Here is a 25,015-nt window from a genome sequence, read left to right as displayed (position 1 = left end):
AGAAACTCAAAACTAGATATTTGACTTCAAATCTATTAATTATTCTCTGTGTATCATAGCTATTTGACTGTTTAGCAGAAATAATTTTAGTATCAACATGCCAGAATATTCAATAAATTAACTGATTTTATACACACACATTATAGATAGATCAATAGAATTGTGCAAATACGTGTGTGTATGAGGGCCTACTACATGCTAGGTGTAGACAGAAAGCATAGAATATCATTCTTTAAAAGATTATGATTATAGATTAAAAGATTATAAAAGATTAAGATAAAGATTAAAAGATTATAAAAGAAAAAACTGAAGTACAATTCATTCATTCATTCACACTGACTATGCTAGTCACAATGTTAGATATGAAGTGGGGCAAATGATCCACATAGTGTAACGTCATAGGAGTGTAGTCAGCCCAGCACCGTCACTGAATTAACACTGGTTCTCCGTATTCTTTTCAGCTGTTTGGCATTATGCCAGAATAAGGGTAGCTAGGTATGGTCAGTCCAGTAAGCAGATGGAGATCACTTAAAGGTTTGTCTTATAAGAGAAAAAGTTATAATGGTACACCGATTCTAACAGTAGTGACAAAAGGAAGAATAAAGGAGATCAGAAAACCACATTCCATAAATTTACATATTACACAGAAAAGTAGGAAAGCTGCCTAAAGAAAACAGGAAGTGACCTACCCTTCTATATACCACATTTTCCAAGCAATTCCAAAGCCGTAGACACACTCTGATGTGTTTGAAGGTTAATTCTGGTGAAAGCAGGGAGTAGAGAGATGAAATAAAGGAACAGCCAAGCATGGTGGCTCCTGACTGTAATCCTAGCACTCTGGAAGGCTGAGGTGGGAGGATAGTTTGAGGTCAGGAGTTCCAAACAAGCCTGAACAAGAGTGAGACCCCATCTCTACTAAAAGTGGAAAAATTAGCCAGGCGTTGTGGCATGTGCCTGTAGTCTCAGCTACTCAGGAGGTTCACTTGAGCCCAGGAGTTGGAGGTTGCAGTGAACTACAGAGATGCCACTGCACTCTACCCAGAGCCAGAGCAAGACTCTGTCTCAAAAAAAAAAAAAAAAAAAAAAAAAAAAAAAAAAAAAAGATGTTCTTGCTGCCGGTGCATGCTACACAGTTCCAACACTCCAGTCTCTTATTTCTCAATTCTAATACACACAGACAAAATTTCACACATGACCAAAGACTCTCTGTGCTGAGAACAGTGGTTCTGGTGGTAAGACAGTTGGTAGAAAAATGTCATATGTACCAGTATAGGATGTACAGGACACAAATTTTGTTTATTCTTTTACAGAAGCCTCTTGAATACAATCTTTTCTTTAGTTTTCAATCAACTTTTAATGGCTCCGTTTCCCCCTTCTCCTTCTCTTTCAATTATAAGACAATACATAATTAGGAGACAAAGTTTTCTTCAAAGTTTTCCATTTCTAAATGCAAAATTTGCTACAATTAAAGTAAAAGCAGGAAAAATAATCTCTGCACATTTATCAGAGATGCATAATTGAGTGACATTATTAATTTAGCATATGATAATGAAAAAAATCAATTAAAATAACAATGGTTACTAACCCTGACCACTAATAAGCTATGTAACTAATGAAGAAAGTAAATACGTTCTATAAACCCTGCTTTGCACAATTGAATGTACTATGCATAAACGTTACAATTTAAATTCCCACGATTGTTTAGCTCTTTCCAGTTTTCAAAGAACTTTTAACATACATTATTTCATTTATGTTCACTACACTAGAAGGCATAAAATACATAGTTATCTTATTCATAGCTTAAGAGTAAAAGTAGCTAACATCCAGAAAATGTTAGGAAAAATAGCAATTATATTGTCATCTGAGTCCTTGAAAGTCTTATAAATGAAAATATGAAGCCCTCTCACCCCAAGACCTGCTTGCTCTGCCAACTATATCTTTATGTCTTAAGTAAAATCATATAGTCAACCTAGTAGTGAATATAACTTTATGCTTTAACCTACAATTTGGTTAAAGAAAAAGGGGGGAAAAGTCCCCGAAAGTAATAATAATAAAAGCACAATAAGACTAGATACCTGTCCAGAAGTACCGAAGATTGATATAGCAAAAGGGACCTGTTGGGAGAAGCATTCTGCCATGGCTGTGAGCTTCCCTTCACAGTCTTGCTGGGTATACCAAGAATGCAGAGTCCTGACTCCTCCACTTGGACCATTTCTGGTGTTGTATTTTGCAACGAGCAACCTTGAGGAATGAGGTAACATCTCCCCTCAAACAAAGAGCAGGCTTCCTTCTACTTAATATAAAAGCGGCGAGTCCTTGAGTTTAGAATTCCCCTCTTACTGTCAGAATCCTGGGTTTCAGCACCACAGATGCCAGGGTGGGAGTCTGCACTCAGTTCTTGGTGTGCTTTTAGCTGAAGAATGACCAGACACACCAAAGTGTCAAGTCCAGACTATAATCCCAGTCCTCCGACTCCTTTCTTGGAAAAATCACCAGAAAGGCCAATACAGCGGAGTAACCTCAAGCAGGGAGCAGTTTCACAAAAGCAGCTCTTTATTGTAGAATAAAATGGGTCTGCTTCCAAGCATGGAGAAAGCTAGACCAACTGACCCACTCACTTCCGCTGACGTCTCGGATTGTTTCCTTGTATTAGCCCAGTCAGGAGGCGGGCCCTTGAGAGGTGTAGGATGTTACTATATGGGCAACAGGTGTCCTCAAAATTCCATCTGCGTATATATGAGGTCCCTCTAAGAAAGCCCACCTGGTGGGGTGCGGGGAGCGTGAACCACAATGCAGTTTCAAGCTGATGGCATATTAATTACTCTTGATTACTCTAGGGCTCTTCCTAAATCATCTTATGCCTGGGCTGGAGGATTCCTAGATTGATAAAGCATTCCCTCCTTCCCCAGGTGTTGCAGTTGCTCGGGATAGGATTGAGGGTAGGGCAGCACCAAAATGGAGTGCCCACCCTTACCCTTCTTCCCAGGTGGAGCAATTGCTTGAAACAGCACCAGAGCAGGGCACCCTTGTCCCGAGAAGAGCCGGAGATCCTAAGTATCTACCTAACCCTCCAACACAGCCCACTGCATGTGCAGGAATCCCTCACGGGCCCTTTGCATTACCCCTGTGGGACTCGGGCAGAATTGGAAACTGACACAGACAGACTTGAAACTCTAGAGCAATGAAGTCCTTTCTCTCTGCTCAGGAGCTTCCTGTCTTCTGGCAGCATCCATAAAATAGTCATGGACTAGCCTGTTAACTTGCAAGTAAATCTGGATGGGATCTGGATAGCACCTTTAAAATCACCAGTCAATTCACCTACCTTCTGGCCAAGTAAATTGTTTAACCACAAGAAATCAAGGCTGCATTTTTAGTAAACCGTAAATACATGTACACAATATGCAGCCATTAAGAATAATACTGTAGGAGAATATTTTAATAAATTTTGAAATATGAATCAAAACAGTGTATGATATTTGATATACATTTTTAGAAAACAGGAAAAATATTTGTAGTACATGTTTTACAACATGAAATACATACCAAAATGTTACCAGTGATTATCTCTGAGCATTAAGATTGTGAGTGATTAGAATTTTGGTTGATCATTATTCTTTATAATTTGTAAGTGAATGCATATTTTTAAAGTAGAAAAAGTTATAATTTAAAACTAGAAAATAATTATTTCACTCTTCGAAATTTAGAGTAAGACAATCTTCCAAACTTTTTCTCTTCTACTAAATAAATGGTTTGTTCTCATTTTTAATCAACACTATCTTAAAACTCTGGATATTTGAGAACCCATATTTGGTTCCATCTATTCAACCGAGTGTGTTTGATACAGGTTAAGATAGGAAAACAAATGATTATTTCTAAAACTTAAGGCAAAGCTTCTAAATCTTGGCAACCTGATTAGAAATATTTTTATCATGCTCTCTTAAAACAAACAAAAAGGATGAAAATGCCAGTGGCCTAATAGAAATTGTCTTGTCATCACGATGTCAGGCTTCATCCAAACCCTCAACAGACTCTAACTGAACCCCATCCATAGACAGTGCTAAGTTGTTACTATGAATTAATTGTAGACTGTGAACTAAAATAAAATCTTACGCACCCCCTCCAGCCAACTGTGTAGACCCTCCTCTTGGCCAACAGGACCTCCCCTAAATAAAACCCTTAAAGCTGAGTTGCTGGCCATGAGGAGGAAGAGGAAGGTCAAATGTGGCTAGTTATGTCCTGGCGCTTCTGGAGTTATTCTTTGTAACAATAAGATAAAAAAAATCATTTACAGGCCTAAGACCATGTAAGGCAAAGCTTAAACCACACCTGCAGGTCATCAATTTACTTAACAGATCACTTAAGTCTTGGTATATGTCAGGTGGCTTGTCTCTGATTAACAGACTTCCTTATCTTAACTTAAAACTTTCCAAGTCTTTAGATAAAGCTTCATTTCTTTAACCGATCACAAATCAAACACTGTTTAAACCCACCTATAACCTGTAATTCCCCACTTTGTGATATCCTCCCTTTTAGGACCAAAGCAATGTATCCCTTCCATGTATTGATTTATGACTTTATATGTAATTCCTGTTTCCCTAAAATGTATAAAAACCAAACTGTAACCCCACCACAGTGAGACCACTTGCTCAAGGCTCCTTGGGCATGGCTCTCTAGGCCATGGATGCACATATTCAGCTCAAAATAAACCTCTTTACATTATTTTACAGCGTTTTGGTCTTCTCCATTGACCAGACCATCTGACAACTAAGTGTAGTGTTGGCCTATTGATGACTGAACACAATTTCACAACAAATACTCTTTGTTTTTCCCTCATTGCTCTGTGGTGACCCACTGTGCAGCCTTAAGATAGTAAGTTCATTTTTACCTGTTGCATTTCTACAAAACAGTAGACATTAGTTATATAAGAATATCATTATCAAATGGTTTTCTGCTTATATAGAAGGCTACATTTAAGAGGCATTTGTAGCAGTCGTTTTTTCCTAGTGCTCTTATGTAATAATAATAAAATATCTTCCCAAAATATTGCCATAAATCAATTTAAATCTATTTTCCAACCATATAACTATCCATAATTTCAATCAGGACTTGATATTCCTATGGTTACATGATTTGTAAGATCTGAGCCCCCTCTAAAAGAAGAATTTGACAACAGTCTGTCTTAAACCAAGAAAATGTTCTCCTCCCCCACACCACTTTGCAGCAGACATGTCCAGAGAAGCTTGCCAGAACTTTACATAGTACACACATCTTCCATCTGTCTGGCTTCTTGTTCTTGGAAGTCTTTTTGGCAATCAGGTCAAGACTTCCTTGGGCAAGGTCTGTACATTTTGTGCAGAAAAAATAAGTCAAATTTGATAAAAAGAGAACCAATAAATATTAAATGAAGTAAGGTCAATCAGGATGGAACATCTATCCTCTGTCCACAAATACAATCATGGTATTTGATACATTTTCAAAGTTAAATGCAGAACATCTCTTAAAATTGCTAAGGTTCAGAATCTGATAATAGGTGATTGCCCCCCTGAAAAATATACCTTGAATCTTCTGCTTTTACAGAGGTAGCTGATTAATATCTCATTTTAGTGGTTTTCCTTCACTGAAATAATGTTAACCTATGATTTGTTTTATCACTATAGTGTTCTTTATGGAACCTCTTTGGATATGACCATTTCTGAATGGGATGAGGCAATTTGTTGTCAGGGAACCGTACAGAGAGGTCACTTGTTTAATTCAAATAGTCCTCTGGGAGAGGAAATACTTTTCTCATTTTATAGATGAAGAAAATAAGATTCAGAAAAGTTACATAATGTATCCAAAGTTATATTTTTTTGACTTGCCAGGAAAGAAAAAAATAAGAACAAAGCATGTTCTGTCAGAGAAAATAAATGTCTAATGTGAACACTGTAATCTTCCTTAAAATATATAATAATTGTCTTATACCTTGATATTTCCTGGTTATTTAATTAAACATACCATTTATATTAGCATTTTACTTCAATATCTAAGCAAAGGGCCAGGCGCAGTGGCTAATGCCTGTAATCCTAGCACTCTGGGAGGCCAAGGCAGGAGGATCACTTGAGGTCAGAAGTTTGAGACCAGCCTGAGCAAGAGCGAGACCTTATCTCTACAAAAAATAGAAAAATTAGCTGGACATTATGGTGGACACCTGTAGCCCCTGCTGCTCGGGAGGCTGAGGTAGGAAGACCGCTTGAGCCCAGGAGTTTGAGGTTGCCATGATGAACCCAGGAGTTTGAGGTTGCTATGATGAGCCCAGGAGTTTGAGGTTGCAATGAGCCCAGGAGTTTGAGGTTGCAATGATGAGCCCAGGAGTTTGAGGTTGCTATGATGAGCCCAGGAGTTTGAGGTTGCTATGATGACTCCACTACAGTCTAGCTGGGTTGACAGAGTGATACTCTGTCTCAAACCAAAAAAAAAAATCTCCGCAAAGGCATGTCTTTTTTGTTAATAATTTCCTAAATTTAAATACACTGCTCTCTTTTTCTCTGTTAGCTATTATTCATATAAATCTTAAAGTCAGATTTCACAGCTGACCATCTGCACAGGTTTTTAATTTCTAAATAATGTTTTCTTCTAGATCCTAATAGATATACTAGACATCTTTAAAACATCCTTATTAAAACTGGATATGACTGATATTCTCTTCAATTTATATCCTAACTATACATGGTCAATATTATTCTCCCTAAATAATAGTTAAGAAATATGGGTCACAAAGAGGTGAAAGGCTTGCCTGAAAACACACAACTAACAAGTAGAAGAGCTGAATATGATGTCCATATTCTAGGTATAAGGATAAGAAGACTGGTTAGAAGACCTGAGTTCAAATTCTTGGTGAATTAAGCAAAAGTTTCTCTACCTCCTCCTTCCGTATCCAACTGTAATGACAGTACATAAGTACACGAGGGAATAAATACAATGAGGAGAAGTAGATGATCAGAGATCTGATAGACTTCTCTAGGATTGAACTGATCACAAGCCAGGGTGGTGGCAGCCAAGCCCAGGACATGTTCAGGAGAAGGCTGGAGCAGAGGTGGAAATTGCTCTTCCAGGAGAGCTTTCAGAAAGATTTTAAGCCCGAAGTTGGCAGGTATCAAGAGTGGGAGTGAAAACTGAAGCAGACATTAAGGTGATGAATTGAAGGACTTCCTTCTAAACAGTTACATGAGTTGGCACATCCCCTCCCTTGAGTGCAGTGATGGCATTTATTGCCAAGCTAGAAACCAAGAATTATTCTGTAAAGAGATTGAAAGAAATGTCTGGGAAAAGCTAAGGCTTCTAGAATGATTATTAGTTCTCCCAAAATAAAGATGTAGGGTAGGGCAGAGACTGCTGATTTTCCTTCTCAGGCATCCTAAAGTGCATGAAGTCTGACAGTCAAGGGAGAGATCTACTGAGGAGCCAGGCCTACACATCTGTCACAAGATACATCCCATCTAACTTTATAAATTCACCTAGTCCTTCAGTCATAAAACTAATGACCAACTAAGGATCACATTTAGGAGACCTGGTAGCATGAAGGAGAGCAAGTATGAACAAGCAAAACAACAGAACCTGGAACAAACAGAAATAATTCAAGGAACAAAAGAGAATTTATAGACGTTTTCATTAAGGTCCTCAAAGAGATTTAAGAAAATGAACATAAAATTATGTAAAAGAAAAAATCTGAGAGCAGTAAGGAGTTCATGAACATTAAAAGAGATTGCCAAATGAAAACTATTTCAACAGAAAAAAGGAAGAAAAATAAGAAAATCTCCCAGAAGGTAAAGTAAAAAGAAGAGATGGAAAGTGAGAGAAAAGTTAAGATATATAGAGATCAATCCAGAAAGTCAAATATTCAACTTTAGGGGTTATAGAAAGTGAAAATGGACAGTGGAAAATAATTTAAGTAATCATAAAAGCATATTTCTGAGTGAAAAAGTCTAAAAGGGCTCACTAAGTGGCAAGGTTAGTAAATAAAAAGAATCACATCTAAGCACATCTAAACACATCGTCATGAATATTCAGAACCCCAAAGAGAAAGAAAAGATCTTTAAAGTTTCCGTGAGGAGAAAAGAGATTATCTACAAAGGTGTAATAAATCAGGTTAGCATCAAAGTTTTCATCAGCAATAATGAATGCTAAAAATGATATAACAAAGTCTTTAAAATTCTGAGGGCAAAATGACTTTGAACCTATATTTCTAAGTTCTGACAATCAATCATGCTTGAAGACAAAGACATTTTCAGACATGAAAAGACTTAGAAATTTTACCCTCCACATTTCCTTTGTGAAAAAAATATTTGAGAATGTGTTCCATGGGGCGAAGAAGATTTCAAGAAATAAGAGGCCTTGCACCCAACACACAGTCGCTGAACTAATCCAAAAGGTCAATAATTTGAAAAGATCTCTATTGTAGTTGTTCTGAGGAAGACCTAAAGCAACTTGCACAAATTATGAGACTTCAAGAATGTCTTCAGCAAAAATGGGAATTTTCTTTAACAAATAGAATGATTTAAGAAATTGAGAGAGCTTAGAAATAAAGTATGATTTCTTTTTGCTTAACATGAAAAAGAAAGGCAATTAGCAACTCCAAGGGTGGGGAAAATATGTGAAAAATCTTAATGTAGCATGGTTTTGAGCAAGTGATCTGAAAAAAGAGAGATGACCTATTGGACCTTGAAATTTGGAACAGTCTGGAAATGGCAGGGATTCAGTTTTTCAAGTTTCAATTCTTAGAGGAAACTAATGGACAAAGCACAGATTTTTTTTTTTTTACAACAGTAACTGAATGTAAATGCTACAATCTTTACCTAAAAATAGTAGAATAGGAAACAGTAGGAGGAGGGCAAAGGAGGAAAAGTAAAGAATAGAAGATACTGTCTAACATTTATAGATACAAAAACCAAGGTAACCAACAGAAAAATTAAAAACAAAAATATGATTAATAAAACACTGGACAGTGGAGAGAAAAGAAAGAACATAAAGAAGCTAAATTCCACATTTGTCATATTGGAGAAAGCTAATAATGATTTTATTTCCCAAAACCCATAATCACAGTTTTCCATTGTTAATATTCATCATTAAAAATACTCCCGCCTGTAATTCTTTTCTTGTCATGTGGAGTCTGCCTCCTCCAAGTTCACATCCCAAACGTTCGTGGGCTCACCTCTGGATTTTCCAGTCTCACTCCCCCGCCTTTTGCCTCTTACTGGCAGTTCTTTCAGCAGCCCCTGACCTCGACATCTTAGACCTCACCATAAAAGGCAACAAAGTGTGTGTCAGGAAATGCCAAATGACAAGACCTGCCAGCCGCCAGCTTCAAAGAGGTCGAGGACCTGCCAGATGTCATCTGAGGCATGCTGGAGAGGAAAAGACATGCTTTGCCAGGAGTTGACCCGCTGTGCCTCTCCCCCTGTTCTCCTGCTGTTTGTGTCTGTAAAGTGTTTCATTTTACAGTAGGCCTAAGCCTGGGAGCAAGAAAAGCACCAAGGTGATTTTTCCAAGGAATTCTGGGTTTCCTATTACTATCTCCGTTACCTTTCAAACAGTCCAACTTAATCGTTTACATTCAAGAATAGAACAGTTAGAAATAGCTTATTCATTTACTGAAATCTCATCAGAGAAACAGGAAAACTCAAGCTCCCAAAGCTCAAGAAGGCAATGGGCAGGAAGGCAACAACTGAAAGAAGAAAAAAGAAAGAGGCGGCCAAGTAAAACAAGAGCAGTACAGTAAAGCCATCCAGAGGGGGAAAATGAAGATGCGTTCACAATTTACATATTACTGGAGGGGTAGAAATGTTTAAAGCACCTAACGTGTTCCTGTGTTATCACAACATTTTAACCACTTTTGGAGCACCTTCTCCATACCTTCCTCTCATTCTCTGCCACATTACTCACCTCTCACTACATTCCAACGACCCTGGCTTTGCTGCTGTTCTTAGAGCCCTTGAAGCTCGTTCCTATCTCGATGCCTTTGTTGTTGCTGCTCCCAGTCTGGAACGGGATGACCTCAGCTTGCTCCCTGTCTCCTTCTCATGCTTCACCTCTCAGCTCAGAGCCACCTCTCCAAAGAGGTCTTTTCCTGACCTGATCATCCTATGTAATGCTTCCTACCCTACCTCTCAGCCATTCTCTACCACATTATCCTGTTTATTTCCTTATAGCAGTTTCTATCAAGAATTATTCATTATTTTCATTTTTCTTATTTATTATCTCCCCCCACCCCTACTCTTTAAAAAAAAAAAATCCGTGAGGACAGGGATTTTATCTGTCGTCTTCGCTATTATATCCCCAGTGCCTGCAGCTTTAGCCAGGTGCATGTTACATACAGATGCTCCTCTACTTACTGTGGGGTCACAGCCTGATAAACCCATCGTAAGGTGAGAATACCTAAGTTGAAAAATGCATTTAATACACCTAACCTACCAAAACATCATAGCTTAGCCTGGCCCACCTTAAACATGCTTGGAACACTTACATTATCCTGCAGTTGGGCAGAATTATCCAAAACAAAGCCTATTTTATAATGAAGTGTTGAAAATCTCATGTAATTTATTGAATACTACACAGAAGTACGGTTTCTATTGAATGCGTATCACTTTTGCACCATCATAAAGTTGAAAAATTGTAAGTCAAAACCATTGTAAGTTAGGGACCATATGCACTCCATAATTTTTTTTAAAAGGATAGTACATTCCAGAAATTATGTTAGCCTATTTACATATATAAGATTGTTTATGCTTTACAACAATAGGAGATATTCTACACCTTTTGCAGTGAGAGAATTGAGTCACAAGCAAAGTTAAATACCTTGCCCAGTGTCACACAGTAAGTGAAAGTGGAAACTCTTGGATTCAAATCTAGGTTTACAATCCCAAAGCCCCACCTCCTAGACACTCATCCATACTGCCTTCCTGAAATGTGCAAGGTAGTTTGAAAAGGCACTGAATACAGGAAGTCATAAAATATGGTCCTTGTGCTTGAAGGACATGTAGGACTGTTTGGGTAATAGGATGTTTACATAAGGAGACAAATAATAAGAAAGGCAGCTTGCTCTTATGATAGCCCTGTATTTTAAAGGTGAGGAAACAAAGAAGAACCCAAAATAAAGTTGCAAAACTCAGTATCTATGAGCTCCCTGCTTCATGAAGAACCTGCCAGACATTCTAAAGTTTGCAGTCCTGGTAGGGTCATTCACAATATTGGAATGCTTCAGGTACCCCGTATAGCCTGTAACCACATTTTTTCAATGGCTAAAGCTAAAGTTGCTAAACATTTACAATACTTAATTTTTATTCTCGAAGTCTTGTAGAATTAGTTATATATGTTTCAACATTATCAAATAGTTTACTTTTTCCACAAGTTTGTGTTTGAGGACCAGCTACCTCTGAATTACAGAGACTTTGTTTTTAATATAAACTTCTGATCCTGTCCTCGGATTGCCTCATTCACAAGGTCTGGGGAGTTCAGAGGAACATAGTATCAGGTTCTTCCAGGTGCTCCTGATGTCCAACCAGGTTTGGGATCAAGGAATAATGAACAGAAATTAACCTTCACTTAATGACTCAATGTCTTTTTATTTATGCTTGTTATTAAACAAAAACTTCACTGCAGCCACAAGTATTGCCAATGATGGTCACCACTTCCTTTGGTGTCAATTTCTTCATCCATAAAAAGAAATTAGATTACATGATCTCTAAAATCCCCTTCCCTTCTGAAATATTAATACTAATTCTTCAAAAAGGAGCTTTTCACAATGATATTTGCTAAAACATTGCTTCTGTAAAGAATGCCCCAGTATCATTTGTTGTTATATGCCTCTTCTTCATAGAAGTGGACAGACGGATATATTGCTGAACAACTTTCAGAGGACTGTATTAGTTTCTACAAAACTAATTATTAAATCAATACCTGAAACAGCTTTCTCGAAACTTTGCCTTATCCAGAAAATACCTAATCTTCACCTTTCTTTTTAGGAGCTTTGGTATCAACTCTAACATTCACAACATTGTCTCTCATTTCTCCATAATTAACAAAAAATACATCAGCAAGGTTCTCCTGCCTTGTCAGGGCAGCTCACGTATATTATGTGTTTACAGATTCGAAATGAAGAAGTGGTCACTCTTCAGTTTGTGCTAAGGTAGTTTGCACTGACTGTGAAGCCTAAACATTTTTTTTCATCTTGTGGTCATTGGTTTTTTTTGAAGCTCTCTTTTGACTCAACAGAATTCTAAACGTTAGTAATATTAAAAACTGCATCTTTAAACATGTTTATTAAAACCTTAAATAATACCTATGTAATAGAGCATTTCAATCATTACTTCTAGGAAATTCATTTCTAATAAGTTCAAATTCTGAGCAACTTCTACTTGACTTAATAAAGTTAAAAGCAAACAATGTTTTTTTAAATATATATTTTAAGGTATTAATATTCCTTTAAAGGGATAAGCACTGCATTAGCCTAATAATAGCTTTGACTTCCTGAAATACCATTCTGAAATGCAAGCACAGGCAGCTTATCTTTATAATAATTAAATCCTCAGGAACTTGATTCCTCAACTACCTACTAGGGGAAAATATTAATAGTTCAGTTCCATCAAAACTGTAAAATTGCTCAGTAGTGAACACAGCTTCATATAAAAAGTAAAACAATATTCCACAGCATTGGAGATTGCTAATTGTTTTTCATCTGTTCATTCATCTCCATTTGTTCCCTTATTTTTCTCTCCTCCCGATTCCTCTCTATACAACAACTTTCCCCCTCCTCTGTTTCTCCAGGTACACACACACACACACACACACACACAACTTTCCTTTGCTTTTAATGGGAAACCTTAAATATAAAACATTCAACCATGTAAGTAGTAAAACCATGCCTAGCAACGGATTCTTCAAATAATTTGTTCAGATGTTATTTTTGAACCCTGATGACGTATAAATGTAAATTAATTAATATTCCATTGATCCATCAAAATTTTTGAATTCTCAGGGTTTGTATAAGCAATGATCTTGCAATGAACAAGACAAAGGATTGTTATCTGGCCCAAAATGTCAGTAGTGCTGAGGCTGAGAAACCCGGCTCTACACAGTGGTCTGAGGCACCAAATAAGGGAAAAACAAACTCTTCATTCCATCCCAGGCAACTGGAAAAAAGGAAAGAAAAAGCACTCATCCTGACCACAATTCTGTTTAAATCTCATTGGCCAAAACTAGTTATATTGCTGCACAAGAAGTTTTTACTGCCACTGTGAAACCTTAAGCCCTTTAGAAAGGAAAGACGTATCTATTGCCTCCTATTCTATCAGTGGTCTTTTATTTTCACTGTGGTAGGCATTTTTCCACAGTGTGAGTGAAAATACTTTGCCAGATTGTGTGGGAAAGATTTTGCTCCTAACCTTACCTATTCTGAGAGTCTTACCTTACCTCTTCTGAAAATAAAAGTTTCTCTAGTTTCTGGCCCAGTATTTTGTGTATTTCACATACATTAAAAAGAAAATGTGGTTACATGTTTTAGTATAGCTTGTCTATTTTGAACAAAATTATTATGAAGACAAATAGCAATCTAAATTATATACAGAAGTAAGGTCTATACTTTGTGTTTCTTTATATGCACTTTTTGCTGCATCTTGATAACTTTCATAGATGATAATAGAACTTTATAGTTGGAGAGACCTTGGGATTTACTTTCCTATTTCCAAATATCAAATTTCATCAAATATAAGATAGTATTAATTGTATAATGCACTGTTCTATTATGTATCACTAAAAGAAAATAAATGACAATTAAAAATGGCATGCCCTCAATCAAAGATACATTTCAATTTGAGAGACACCAAAATGTGAAAATGGTGCATGTTAGAATTGATAAAATACATTATTCTTTACCATAGCATCTTTTCCTCTTTCTCAGGTAAAAGCCATGTGTCATGTTATTTTATACAAGTTTTTCTATAATAATGTAACAAGGCATATATATCAGACAAAACACATAAATGGTGAGAAAGCTAGGTTAAAAAAAAAAAACCCAAATCTTATGTAACTCTAAGGTTTCTTTTAAGTTGCAGTGTACTGGGTACTTGGCTAATTGGACAGGATTTTTAAAATTTCTACATAGTTTTGATTTAGTTATATTTTTAATCGGGGAAAGTTACAGCAGATATTACAATGAATAAAAAGTAACTGGACCACAATTAATTAGAAGTATTAGTAGTGTGTGTGTGTATGTGTTGGGTGGCAGGGATATTGCCTTCTTGGACAAAATGATAGGTAACAAGATTTTTGTTTGGAAAATTAAACTTTTTTACCAGGATTAGATCACATTTAAGCTAACCTGTGTTTTCTATAAACTCTTCCTATAATGAAGGTAATGAAATTAGATGTATCCTTTGATTGCTTTGAGGCACTATAATATCCTTCCATATGAAAGCAGATTCAGTCCTGGTTCCTATACTAGGTTTCGCATTATAGGAAAGAGGGAGGAAAAAACTGTGAAAGACTTTTAGCCAAGAGGATTCATCCTCTCCTAAACTGAAGAAGTATTTCATGAAATAGGCATCCACCTAGATATTTTTATAGGTCAAGTTTTTTCCTATAGGAAGAAAGACTTGTTGGGAGAACAATTGCCCAACCAAAGTGGAAATTACACTATGTGTAATTTTAGTTTGTTACTAAACAGACTGTAGTTTGTTACTAAAAACTGAAAAGCAGATAAGGCTAAAAGACCAGCAAAACAAGCCCCACCGATGCATGTGACGTTGCTGTGCTGGGGAAAGAGCTTTGTAACACTATTGGCTGCAAACTCTCCCAAGCATAGCCACAGCACTGTTGAACTGTTTATCTGCACATAATGGCCATCAAGATGTCAAAGTTATCAAAATCCCAATGTGCTGTCATAGCAATTCTGCATAAACAGCCCTCTGAACACCAAACAGAATTGAAGAGAGAAAATAGACAGGGCCCTAATGCTTCTGTACCTATCAACTGCAAAATAGCATCAACAACATACTTCTTGGCATCCCAGTATATTACAATATAATCATAAAATGCAGTATATGTTGAATTTAATAGCACTCTTGGGACTGAAAATGGGTAGCCTTAAAACCTGAACCATGTACAACAAACTGCTGCCTTTCTGAAGTTGAAAATAACATTTGGCTTATCTAGAAGTTGAGGCTGTAAAATCAGTGTAGTGAGAGCATCAGTTCTCTCCCCAGAGACTAGACATAGACTCTTATAATTTATTTGGCAGTGTTAGAAACCCCATTTCTGTTTCCAAATTCATATTCTAGAAAATGCAAGATAATCCTGTGCCACTGCTGCACCACAGTAAATACCCCTTTTTGAAATTGCAAAGCCAACTACAGAGACAAATTGAAAACAGTTTGTTTTTAAGAGTAAGAAGCTTCAAAATGTCTAAACATTGATTATCTTGAGAGAAATTACAGAAGTATACTGAAGCCCTTGGTTTAGAAATCTGTGAAGCAACAACTTCATGTTGACTCTAAGTACATTTCAGGGGGGATTTCAAATCTGTAAACTCAGATGGTGCTTGTTCTTGTTTTGAAATGGAGTTCTCATCAGCTTACATTGATAGGGCTTTTTCTAAATATTCTATGAGTAAATGATCATTATAAAGTCAAACAGAACATATGAACATGTTCTGCATTTATATGAGAATACATTAACTGATTTCAGCAATGAATCAAATAAAACTCTAAAAATTATAGTGACACATTGAATTATGTGCATAATCATAGACTTTTAGAGTTATAAGGAGCCTTACAGGTCATCTGGTCCAACCTTCTCAATTTACATTTGAGGAAACTGAAGCTTGGAAGGGCAACTACTGCCTATGGTATCACCATAAGTCAAGGGTGTGATCCAGGCTGGTGCCAACACCCTCTGTCTCTAAGGCCAAAATTTCTACCATGATCCACTGCCATTACAAGCCTTCACAATGATTAGGAACAAAACTAAACCACTATCTAAGTTATAAATTACTATAAATCACATGACTTTAATACAGCTAAACTAAGAAAGTTATGGCCAGCTGAGGATAGCATTTGGGAAGACAGAAGCTGTGATACAAAAACATTTACCGAACTTCCTATGTAATGACAGTTCTTCATTTAGTCTTCAGAGAATCCCAAAGGAGATGCACATTACTATTCACAGTTTACAGATGACATAACTGAGACTAGAAAGCCTCAATAGCAGAACTTCATCTAAAAACCCTTCAATCTATAATCCAGGAATATACCTCTGGGCTGTTCCTATAGCTAAGTCCCTTCACCATTACCAGCTCCTGTGATAAAAGCATAGGATAAGTTTGGTCTAGAGCAAGGTGGTCATTTCCCTTATACTCTGTGAATTGCCCTCTTTTGTTGAAAGCACAAATCTGCACTAGAATCACTGAATGAGGTGTATGGGTATATGTATGTGAAGGAGAGAAAGCAGAGTGACCTCAGGCAGTCAGTGAATCAGTAACACTAATGTTCATTAGTTTCTAAGAAGAGGTTTCCACGTTTCCTTCATCGCCCCGTTGCCTTTTTAACCAAACACTAGGTCTAGCGTTCACTTGGTTTCTTCTGCATGCAACTCTCCCAACGATGTCATTTTCACAAAGTACTGGATTTATGTTTATCAACTCTGCTTCCAAAGCTCACTTGCTGACCATTTGGATAGGCCTCTTACCAACTCATGAAACAAAGAGTTGTAAAGGTATGTAGAGACCATCAAGTCCATTTCCACATTTTAATTATGCAGAAACTGATTTCTAGACAGGTAATACAGCCAGTCAAAGACAAAGCTGGAATTTGAGGTAAAGTTCTGACTCAAATCAAATATTCTTCTCACTATACAACATACTTGATTGTATGATTGGCCTACAAAGAATAAATGTATATCACTTATTTGGGCCAAGGATGTTAATTAATTCAAGCCAATACCCTTATTTTTTTCAAGGGAAAAATAAAATCGGGGAATCAAGAGATAGAAAGCAGCATAGGGTGGCAAAGGAGCTACACAGGCTTCATACGAGATAGATCTAAATTTGATTTCAGCTCTTTAATTTACTAGCTATGTTACCTTGGGCAGGTTGCTCAACTTTTTGGAAGTTATAACTGCCTGAGTTCTAAGAATTAAATGCAATGGTATCTATAAAGCATCTAACATATAGTAAGTGATTAGTAAATATTGGTTCCCATTAATTCTAAACTGCCACAAAAGAGCTGTGCCATTTCTAGCAAATTTCTTTAGTTCTTTGGGTCTCAATTTCCTCAACTATAAAATGAGAAGATGAAACCAAATGAATTCCAAATTCCCTTTCCAGCTTATCAAGAAAGATTTAATTCCCAAAGGAACTAAGCTTCATTTGAATTCAACAAGCACTTAAGTAAATTCGTACCCATCCTAAGCACTGAACAATTCTAGCCGCCACCAGAGAGGTGTCTATGCATTCAGCAGAATAGGATACAACTCCATGGTACCTTAAATTCCACAAAGAAAAATTATTATGCAAACCAAAGAGCTCCAACATCACAAACTTAATGTTATAAGTAAAAACATTTTAGGGTATACCTTAAATTACTACTCTCTCCTTTTTGGTAGGATATAAAATGTTTATACCATGGGTCTTTAACATAAGACTCAAGAAACATTTGGTTGATAGAAATTAGTGTCATTTTTTTGAAACAAAAATATGAGCAATAAACTTCCCTTCCCATATGTGTCTTATGCTAGGTTTCAAATGTTAAGATATTTGTGTCATTCTGAAACAGGGGAATAAAATTTATTATGAGAGGTTTTTTACAATGATAAAGAGTAATATAAGAAGGTAGTTGACTATGTTCTCCACATTACTTTTGATCTTCATGTTTGGGTGTACATTCTCTAAAAATAAAATATAATGTCATTTAAATGCCCAAATCTTGTAAGCAAGACCTGGAAAAATATTAACTAATCTTAAATGAAAATTTTAACTACAAAATTTTTCCTCCTTTTCTCTTCCATAAGTAAATAATTATCAATGTATTTTTATTATAGGTAAGGCTTTTTGCAAATAACACTCTACATGTTCAAAATACTATTTAAAAATAATAATTAGGGTTCCTAATCAAAGTTTCTCAAAAATTCAGGTTTACCTTGTTACCATACCTGTCTAATGTTATTTTGTAGAATTCTATTCTATTTTGTAGAATTTTAAAATATGTATCTTAGATGATTAAATATCATCAACAAAAAAAATCTTTTCCTTTCGTGAGTATGAAGAAACAGAAAAGGCTCACTTAGTACCTCAAATGTGTGAAATTAACAATATAATCTTTTTTAAAAAATCAGAAGCTGTGTCCTATGGGCTAATCTTTTCTTTTGTCCTAGGAGATGATAGAGAATAATGTATGTCCCCAACATAGGTTGTTTCCAGAGGTCCAGAGAGTCACAGAAATGTGCTTTAGGTATATGCATATCAAGCATAGTATATACCAGAGGCAGATGGCCTGGATCCCATCTCTGTTGTTGCTACAAACTTGATAAGTGATTTGTGAACAAGTCACTTCACCTTTCTAGTTCTGATTCTTCATCTATGAAACAACAGGTGTAACTATCTGATCCCTATAAGATTTTCTTCCAGTTCCTATAATTAAAATCTGTGCGAATTCTCAGTACAGTATGTGAGGGGCACAGGACATAGGGCAAAGCACTCACAGGAGAGCATTTATTCTGCTTTTTGTGATGCTGCTGAGACCAGCCAGCTTCTATAGAGAGCCAGACACTAAATGGCTGGCTTTGTGCCTGGGCTGAAGAAATACCGTCAATGACTATGAAGGCATTTAAAGAAACAAAGTATTTTCTGGACATAGTAAAAAATAATAATAATAATAATAATAATAATAAGTAGGGGGCATGTGAGCCCTCACAACCTCAGACCCTTTGTGTCCTAAGCCTTTCATCTTGGCTGGTAGAAGGTACTGAGTTCATTTAGGCAACCTATGCTTTCTGATCCTTACCCTTAAGATAAGTAATTCTGAAAATGAATGGTTTTCATCCCCAGCTCCATATCTGACCCTTGAAAATACATACATTTTGTGCAGCAGCTACATTGTATGCAGCACCCCTGGGACACCTGCATAAACTAGAGTTAGCATAGTGGTATTCATGGTATGAAGTATGAAGTGGGCTTAAATCCTGGCTATATTATTTAACTGCTGTGCAATCTTAGGCAAGAAGCTTCACCTCTCTGTGCTTCAGATTCCTTTCCTGTAAAATAGAGAAAATAGTAAAACCTAACTCATAAGGTTGTTGTGATGATTAATCAAGATGATGCATGCAAAGCAGTTAGCACAGAACCTGACATCAATCAAGTAAATGTTAGGTAGAAGAGCTAGCTCGCTAGCTAGACATAGATAGATCCTGGGACTTGGGGCTCCCTAAAAAGGCTCATCTAAAGGCCACAAATATTTTGCTGGCAGTGAATGGCATCTACTGATTTTTCCTCTTCTGAGCAAACAATATGGCCAAGATTCAAAGCTGAGCTCAGCTCTTACTAATAGGATCCTACAGGAATAAGGAGGAAATGAGATTATCTTGAAAGTAGGAAAGAGTTATTCTGGTTTAAGACAAGACCTTTAAAAGAGACAGAAACACACACACATTTAATATGGTCTTGCAGAATCAGAGAAAAGGGGTTGTTTTTCATTCATGCCTTTTCAAGTATTGCCAGCATTAAAAGCTACAGAATTTTATAACTGGATGGCTCCCTAGAGACTATCTAGTTCAACTCTGTCACTTGATAGCTAAGTAGCTGAGGCCCAAAGAAATTAAGCAACTTGCTGGAGGTCATTGGACAATAAATGGCAGTGCCAAGGTAAACAAGCCTTCTGACTTTCCCCACTTGCCCACCCAGTACTTGATCTGTATCTGATATATTTCAGCAGGTCAGCGTCCTCTCCTTGCTGTGCCAGAACATTAGACACGCACACATACACACGCGCGCGCACACACACACACTCACAAAGGTTTCTCACTTCTGCCCAGGCTTTTAAAAAGAACAGAAGCAACCTCTCTGCCCCCATACTTTCTACCCAGAGCCTCCCATCATGGGAATAGGGAAGGATCCCAGTCAATCTCCCAAACCCTGTTTGGAGTTCCTACTCTTTCCTTTCTGGTCCTTCCTCACATCCTTTCTTAAAGGCTGCTTCTAGAAATTCCTCACCTCAAAGGTCAGGCATTTCCAGGGCAGAAGTTACAACCTGCTAATTTGCAAATTCTCAGCTTCCCGCAAATGCTATAACTTGAGACAGGAAACATGAAACTGTTTAAGTTTCCTTCAGCCTCCCTGAGTGAATTCAACCAGAACTGATTCCTCCCTCCCGAAAAAAACTAAGTTCATTTGTAAAGTGTGGGAGTGTGTCAAGGGCTGGAGCCCTTAGATATGCCTAACACAGGGAACAGGAGGGAAAAAGCACCAAGGAGGGGAAGATGTTGGAGGGGATGGTAGAGGGAGCACACTGACCAAATTGCAAAGTCTGGATCTTGGAGACAGCTACGCTACTGAGACTGACTCACTGCTTAGGGACAGAACTGCCCGGGGGATAGCACAGTTTTAATTATACACTCTGGGAACTGGCTAACGACAGACCAGTGCCCAAACTACACGTGTAGGAAGCAGGCAGAGGCTACCCTAAAGTGGCAGAAATAAGGAACTCTCTTCGTCTCACTGCCGTTTCTCCTCTCTCATCTGATGCTCGGCGCGCACACCCGAGCTCACGAAGTTCTGTCGCATCACCCCTAATGGGGAACGCCCCTCCCCGCTATCCCGAGAGATCGAGGGAAACATAGAGCAGCTGAAGTCTGTGCTCTACCAGCTGCTCCTGGGTCCCTCACCCCGCTGGGAAACTGATCCGAGAGAAAGGCGGTCGCTGAGTGCCCGAAGCTGATAGACGTGGGGCGCTTCTCACCCTAAGCTCCTGCGCCCGCGTGGGGCGCCCGTAAACCCGGATCTCTGCTCTGAGGGTGAGAAGCGTGTCACAGCTGAGTGTTCCTTCCCCACACACGCACCCACCCGCAAAACCGAAAGGAAGGCATTGCTTTTGCCTTTTTCCCCCTCCCCTACCTGAATTCTGGGACCAGGTTAGGCTGCAACCCGTAGAAGGCAGAGGAAAGAGTAACCAGCCACCCAGGCTTGTAACTCCCATTCTCGCACTCCAGGTAAGGCGGAGACCACTTGACATGGCTCCTGTCCCCGCCGAGCCCGTCCTTGCGCCGCCAGCTGTGGCCCAGGCCCCGGGGCCCCTGGTTGGAGCCTCGGCGGTGTAAGTGGGGCCTCCACTTTCGCCGGAGCCCGTGGAACCACTCGGTCTCCAGCGTGGCATTGGCCAGGTGGTGTGCGGAGGAGGACAGGTCTTGGAGCAGTATGCGACTCTCGTCGCGCGTGGCCTGGAGGAAGACCTGTGGGGCCGGCGCGGACAGCGACTCGGTGCTGAAGGTGATGGCCGCCCGGGAGATGCTGGGCTCGCCCTCCAGGAGGCTCCGCACCAGCGCCTGGTACCACTCCAGGTCATCCTGCAAGTTCTGTTCCCGCGACTTATTGCTCTGCAGCATCATGTTGAGGAAGTTGGTGGCGTGTGTCAGTGTGTCCAGCGCCCCGTGTAGGGAAGGGTGAGAGCTGGCGAGCGCTGGCGACTTCCCTGGCAGGCCAGCCAACTCGTAGCGTCCGGAGCAGTTGGCTCGCGTCAGCTGCTGGGAGTCCCCGGTGTAGAGGTAAGAGGCCACGTCCACGGGCACCTCCTCGGCGAGTTTCTGCGCTAAGATGGTGCCATCACTGGAGCGGCTCCAGGGCGCCGAGGGGTCCGAGGCAGAGGCTCGAGCCGGCTGCTGGGCGTGCTGCTTCCCCCGCAGAGTCCTCTCTCGGGGGGAGTCCGGCCGAGGGTCGCGGCTGGCGCCGACGGCTCCCAATCCCAGGTGAGCGAGCAGGAGGCAGAGGAGTAAGGGGTAAGCCATGGCTCCCATCTGCCTCGCAGGGAGAAGAGGAGGTACGCGGAGTCACTTTTTAAATGTCGATCCCGTCAATTTCTCAACCGTAAGACTTTCACTAAAGAGTCTTCCCCTTTCTCGAGATGGCACCCGGTCCAGAAGGACTTTAAAGCAGGAATGTTTCGCAGTTGGCCTGATCGCTAAGCTACGGTCACAGGAAATCAAATCACCTGTGGCAGTGCTGGCGGTACCCGCGGCACAGCGGGCCGGCCCGGATGGCGCACCGCGTAGCCCGGAGCGGAGCGGGTTGCATCCCCGCGCTCCCGGCGCTATAGTTAGCCCGCTTACGTCTTCTGCTCCGCCGCCGCCGCTCTCATTGAGGTGTGCTCGGGAACTGCCGCCGCCGCGGCCGCCGGAGACGCCGCTCCATCATCTCGCCGCGGCGGGTCGTTCCCGCCTCCCGCGGTGGCTCCTCCTCGACCGCTTCGCCCGGGGGCGCCGAGCGCGCAGCCCCGCACCGCGGCGCGGGGGCAGGTCGGTCCCAGGAGTGGAGCGTCGCTACGACGCTGGCCTCTCCGGAGTCGCAGGGCTGGGCAGCGCGTTAACTGGAGCCTCCGGGTCTGGCCGCAGCCACACTCCTGCCTCCCCTGCTCCCGGAGGAAAGCCAGTTTAAAGAGACAGCTTGGCCGCAACCGAACCCGTGCGGGGCGGCCTCAAGCCGTCCTGCTCCCTGTTTGGTCGGCTCCCCTGTCAGTCAGCCGCTGCCATTTGCCGGCCGGCGGGCGCTGTCCAGTGCTGAACCCGAGGCGCCGCGGGGGGCGGAGGCGGCGCGGGCGCGAGGTGGCCGCGTCCTGTCACCCACTCGCGTTCCCTGACGACTCGGAAGCCTGCGGGGGTGGGCTGGGTGGGCGGCAGCGAGGGGAGAAGCTGAGATCTTGTGCCTCAGAGCGAAGGAAACTTGGACGCACTGAGGAGGAGGCTGTCGGCGTCTTGCATGCCTAGCTGCCAGCCTTTTCCTTCGCCTGGAAAAGAGGGAGAAGGGAGTAGTTTTCATTTCTCTCTGAAATCTGGGAGGAGGAACGTAGGCTGGAGACGTGTCCTCCTGAGCATCTGCTCGTCTTAAGCAAATTGTCAAATCTTCTTCCTTGTTGTCAGTTAAAGAAATGATTAAAGCCCACTTGCTGGGGCTGGTCTTAGCTCTGAGGGAGTGCTGGAGACGTCCACCAGCTGAGCTTGAATGGGGGGCCGGGGGATGCTATATTTAAGGAATCTCTGCTTGGGGGCCAGAATGAAGGGAAATCTGTGAAAATGTGCCCAAGTAAAAATGCATAAGGGAGAGAACAGGTGCAAGGAGCAAGACTGGTTGGACTGAGAGAGAATGAGTATGAGCCTGAGTTGAGTGAGAAGGGAAGTCATTCTGAATGGGAGTTCCTGGAATTGAGAGATAAGAACTGAGACTTCTGGTTAGCTATAGGTAGGGCTATCCCAGCAGAAGAAAGAGCTGAATAAATATGCCAAGTCCCCCAAATTATTAGGAAATCCCTTAACACAGTCTAATTGTTGTATAGGAAGCTCATTAAGGAATTTAAGAGTGCCTCTGACGCTCTGAAAATAGATCAGTACTAGATATGTAGTGTTTTATGTACCTCCACTTTCCATATGCACCTTCATGTTCAAATTTCTCAAGAAAGACACAAATAAAAAGTTCACGTCGATTCCCAACTAATAAAAATGTCCCTCATGGCATTCTAAGTTAGCATCACTTAGACTGTACCATTCTCCCTATTGAGAAAATACTTAAGCACTGGAATATCAGCTCCAAAAGAACAAAAATCTTTGTCAGCATTGGTCACTACAGTATCTGGAGCACCTAGAACACTACCTGGCACATAGTAGGTTTTCTCTATATAGTCGATAAATTAGTGAATGAACCTGAAGATCATAATGATGAAGCTAATTAGTTAAAATTCCATCTCCTCGCCCAAGAGAAGTCTGCCTGATATTCTGGTGAGGAGGGCTTTTGGAAGAAGACATAGCAACCAGTTTTCCAAACTGCAGAGCAAGGTCTCCAAGCATTATAGCTATGCTATAGCTTTGCTATAGCATTATAGCTATGCAAAGAATGGTTATTAGATTTCTATTTACTTATAAGTAGATTTCATGTTCATATCCGACTTTTTGTTTAAATTTTGCTTTGCAGTGTATGCTTTTATGCTAAGTAAAGATCATCCCAGTTTAATGCTCTACTATAGAATATGTGGCAAACAGAAGGAGTTTCTGTTTATTTAATGCATAAAAAGTATGCATTATAATTTTCCATTTATTTAAGCATCTAAAGACTGATGTGTAATTTCCTCATCAATTGATCTTTTTAGAGAACCTACATAACTTGTTAATAATTCTTTAAAATTTTCTAATACCTAACTTTAAAAGGAAGATATAATTTTATTAGTAGGTCATTCTATAGATAAGTCAATGACTCAGCATAATCCAAAGACCTGGGTTCTGGTCCCAGTTTTGTTTTAAAGAAAGATATGTGATCACTGGCAAGACATTTAAAGTTTCTGTGTCTTGGGACACAAACTGTATCTGGGCCTCAGGATTTGATATTGAAGTTGTACTGGTGAGACACCTGAGCCACTCTCCCAGGGTACCCGTCCTTCTCCTGGGCATATGTAATGAGAAAAGAGAAGACTATGAGATGCTCTTGCAATTTTAGCATTTCCTTCAATGGATCTCCTTCAGCCTACATTGCCAGACAACTGGGATGAGCTAGTTGGGTCTAGAACAGCACTGTCCAATAGAAATACAATGTAAGCCACAAATATGGTCCATATAAAAATTTTAAATGTTCCAGGAGCACATTAAAAAAGTAAAAAGAAAAAGATTGAAATTAATTTTAATAATATATTTATTGAGCTCAGTGTATCCAAATTGTTGTTAATATTTCAATAAGTAGGTAATATAAAATTATTAATGATATATTTTACATTTTTAATACCAAGTCAAACTCTGATGTATATTT

The 25,015-nt window shown here is 39.7% G+C and overlaps 1 protein-coding gene across 1 annotated transcript in view; it reads right to left on the bottom strand.

The window, feature by feature from the left end:
• Positions 1 to 22,420, bottom strand: part of GPR158 (G protein-coupled receptor 158) — a 320,727-nt gene extending 298,307 nt beyond the window's left edge. The window contains exon 1 of the mRNA XM_069458883.1: positions 21,131 to 22,420. Coding sequence (XP_069314984.1) covers positions 21,131 to 22,026 — 896 coding nt within the window. The 5' untranslated portion in view covers positions 22,027 to 22,420. The remainder of the gene's footprint in view (positions 1 to 21,130) is intronic.
• Between the last annotated feature and the right edge of the window lie 2,595 nt (positions 22,421 to 25,015).

Source organism: Eulemur rufifrons, chromosome 25 (genome assembly GCF_041146395.1).
Source record: "Eulemur rufifrons isolate Redbay chromosome 25, OSU_ERuf_1, whole genome shotgun sequence".
Lineage (NCBI taxonomy): Eukaryota > Metazoa > Chordata > Mammalia > Primates > Lemuridae > Eulemur > Eulemur rufifrons.
Note: the sequence above shows the minus strand (reverse complement) of the source record. Positions and strands in the feature narration are given on the sequence as shown.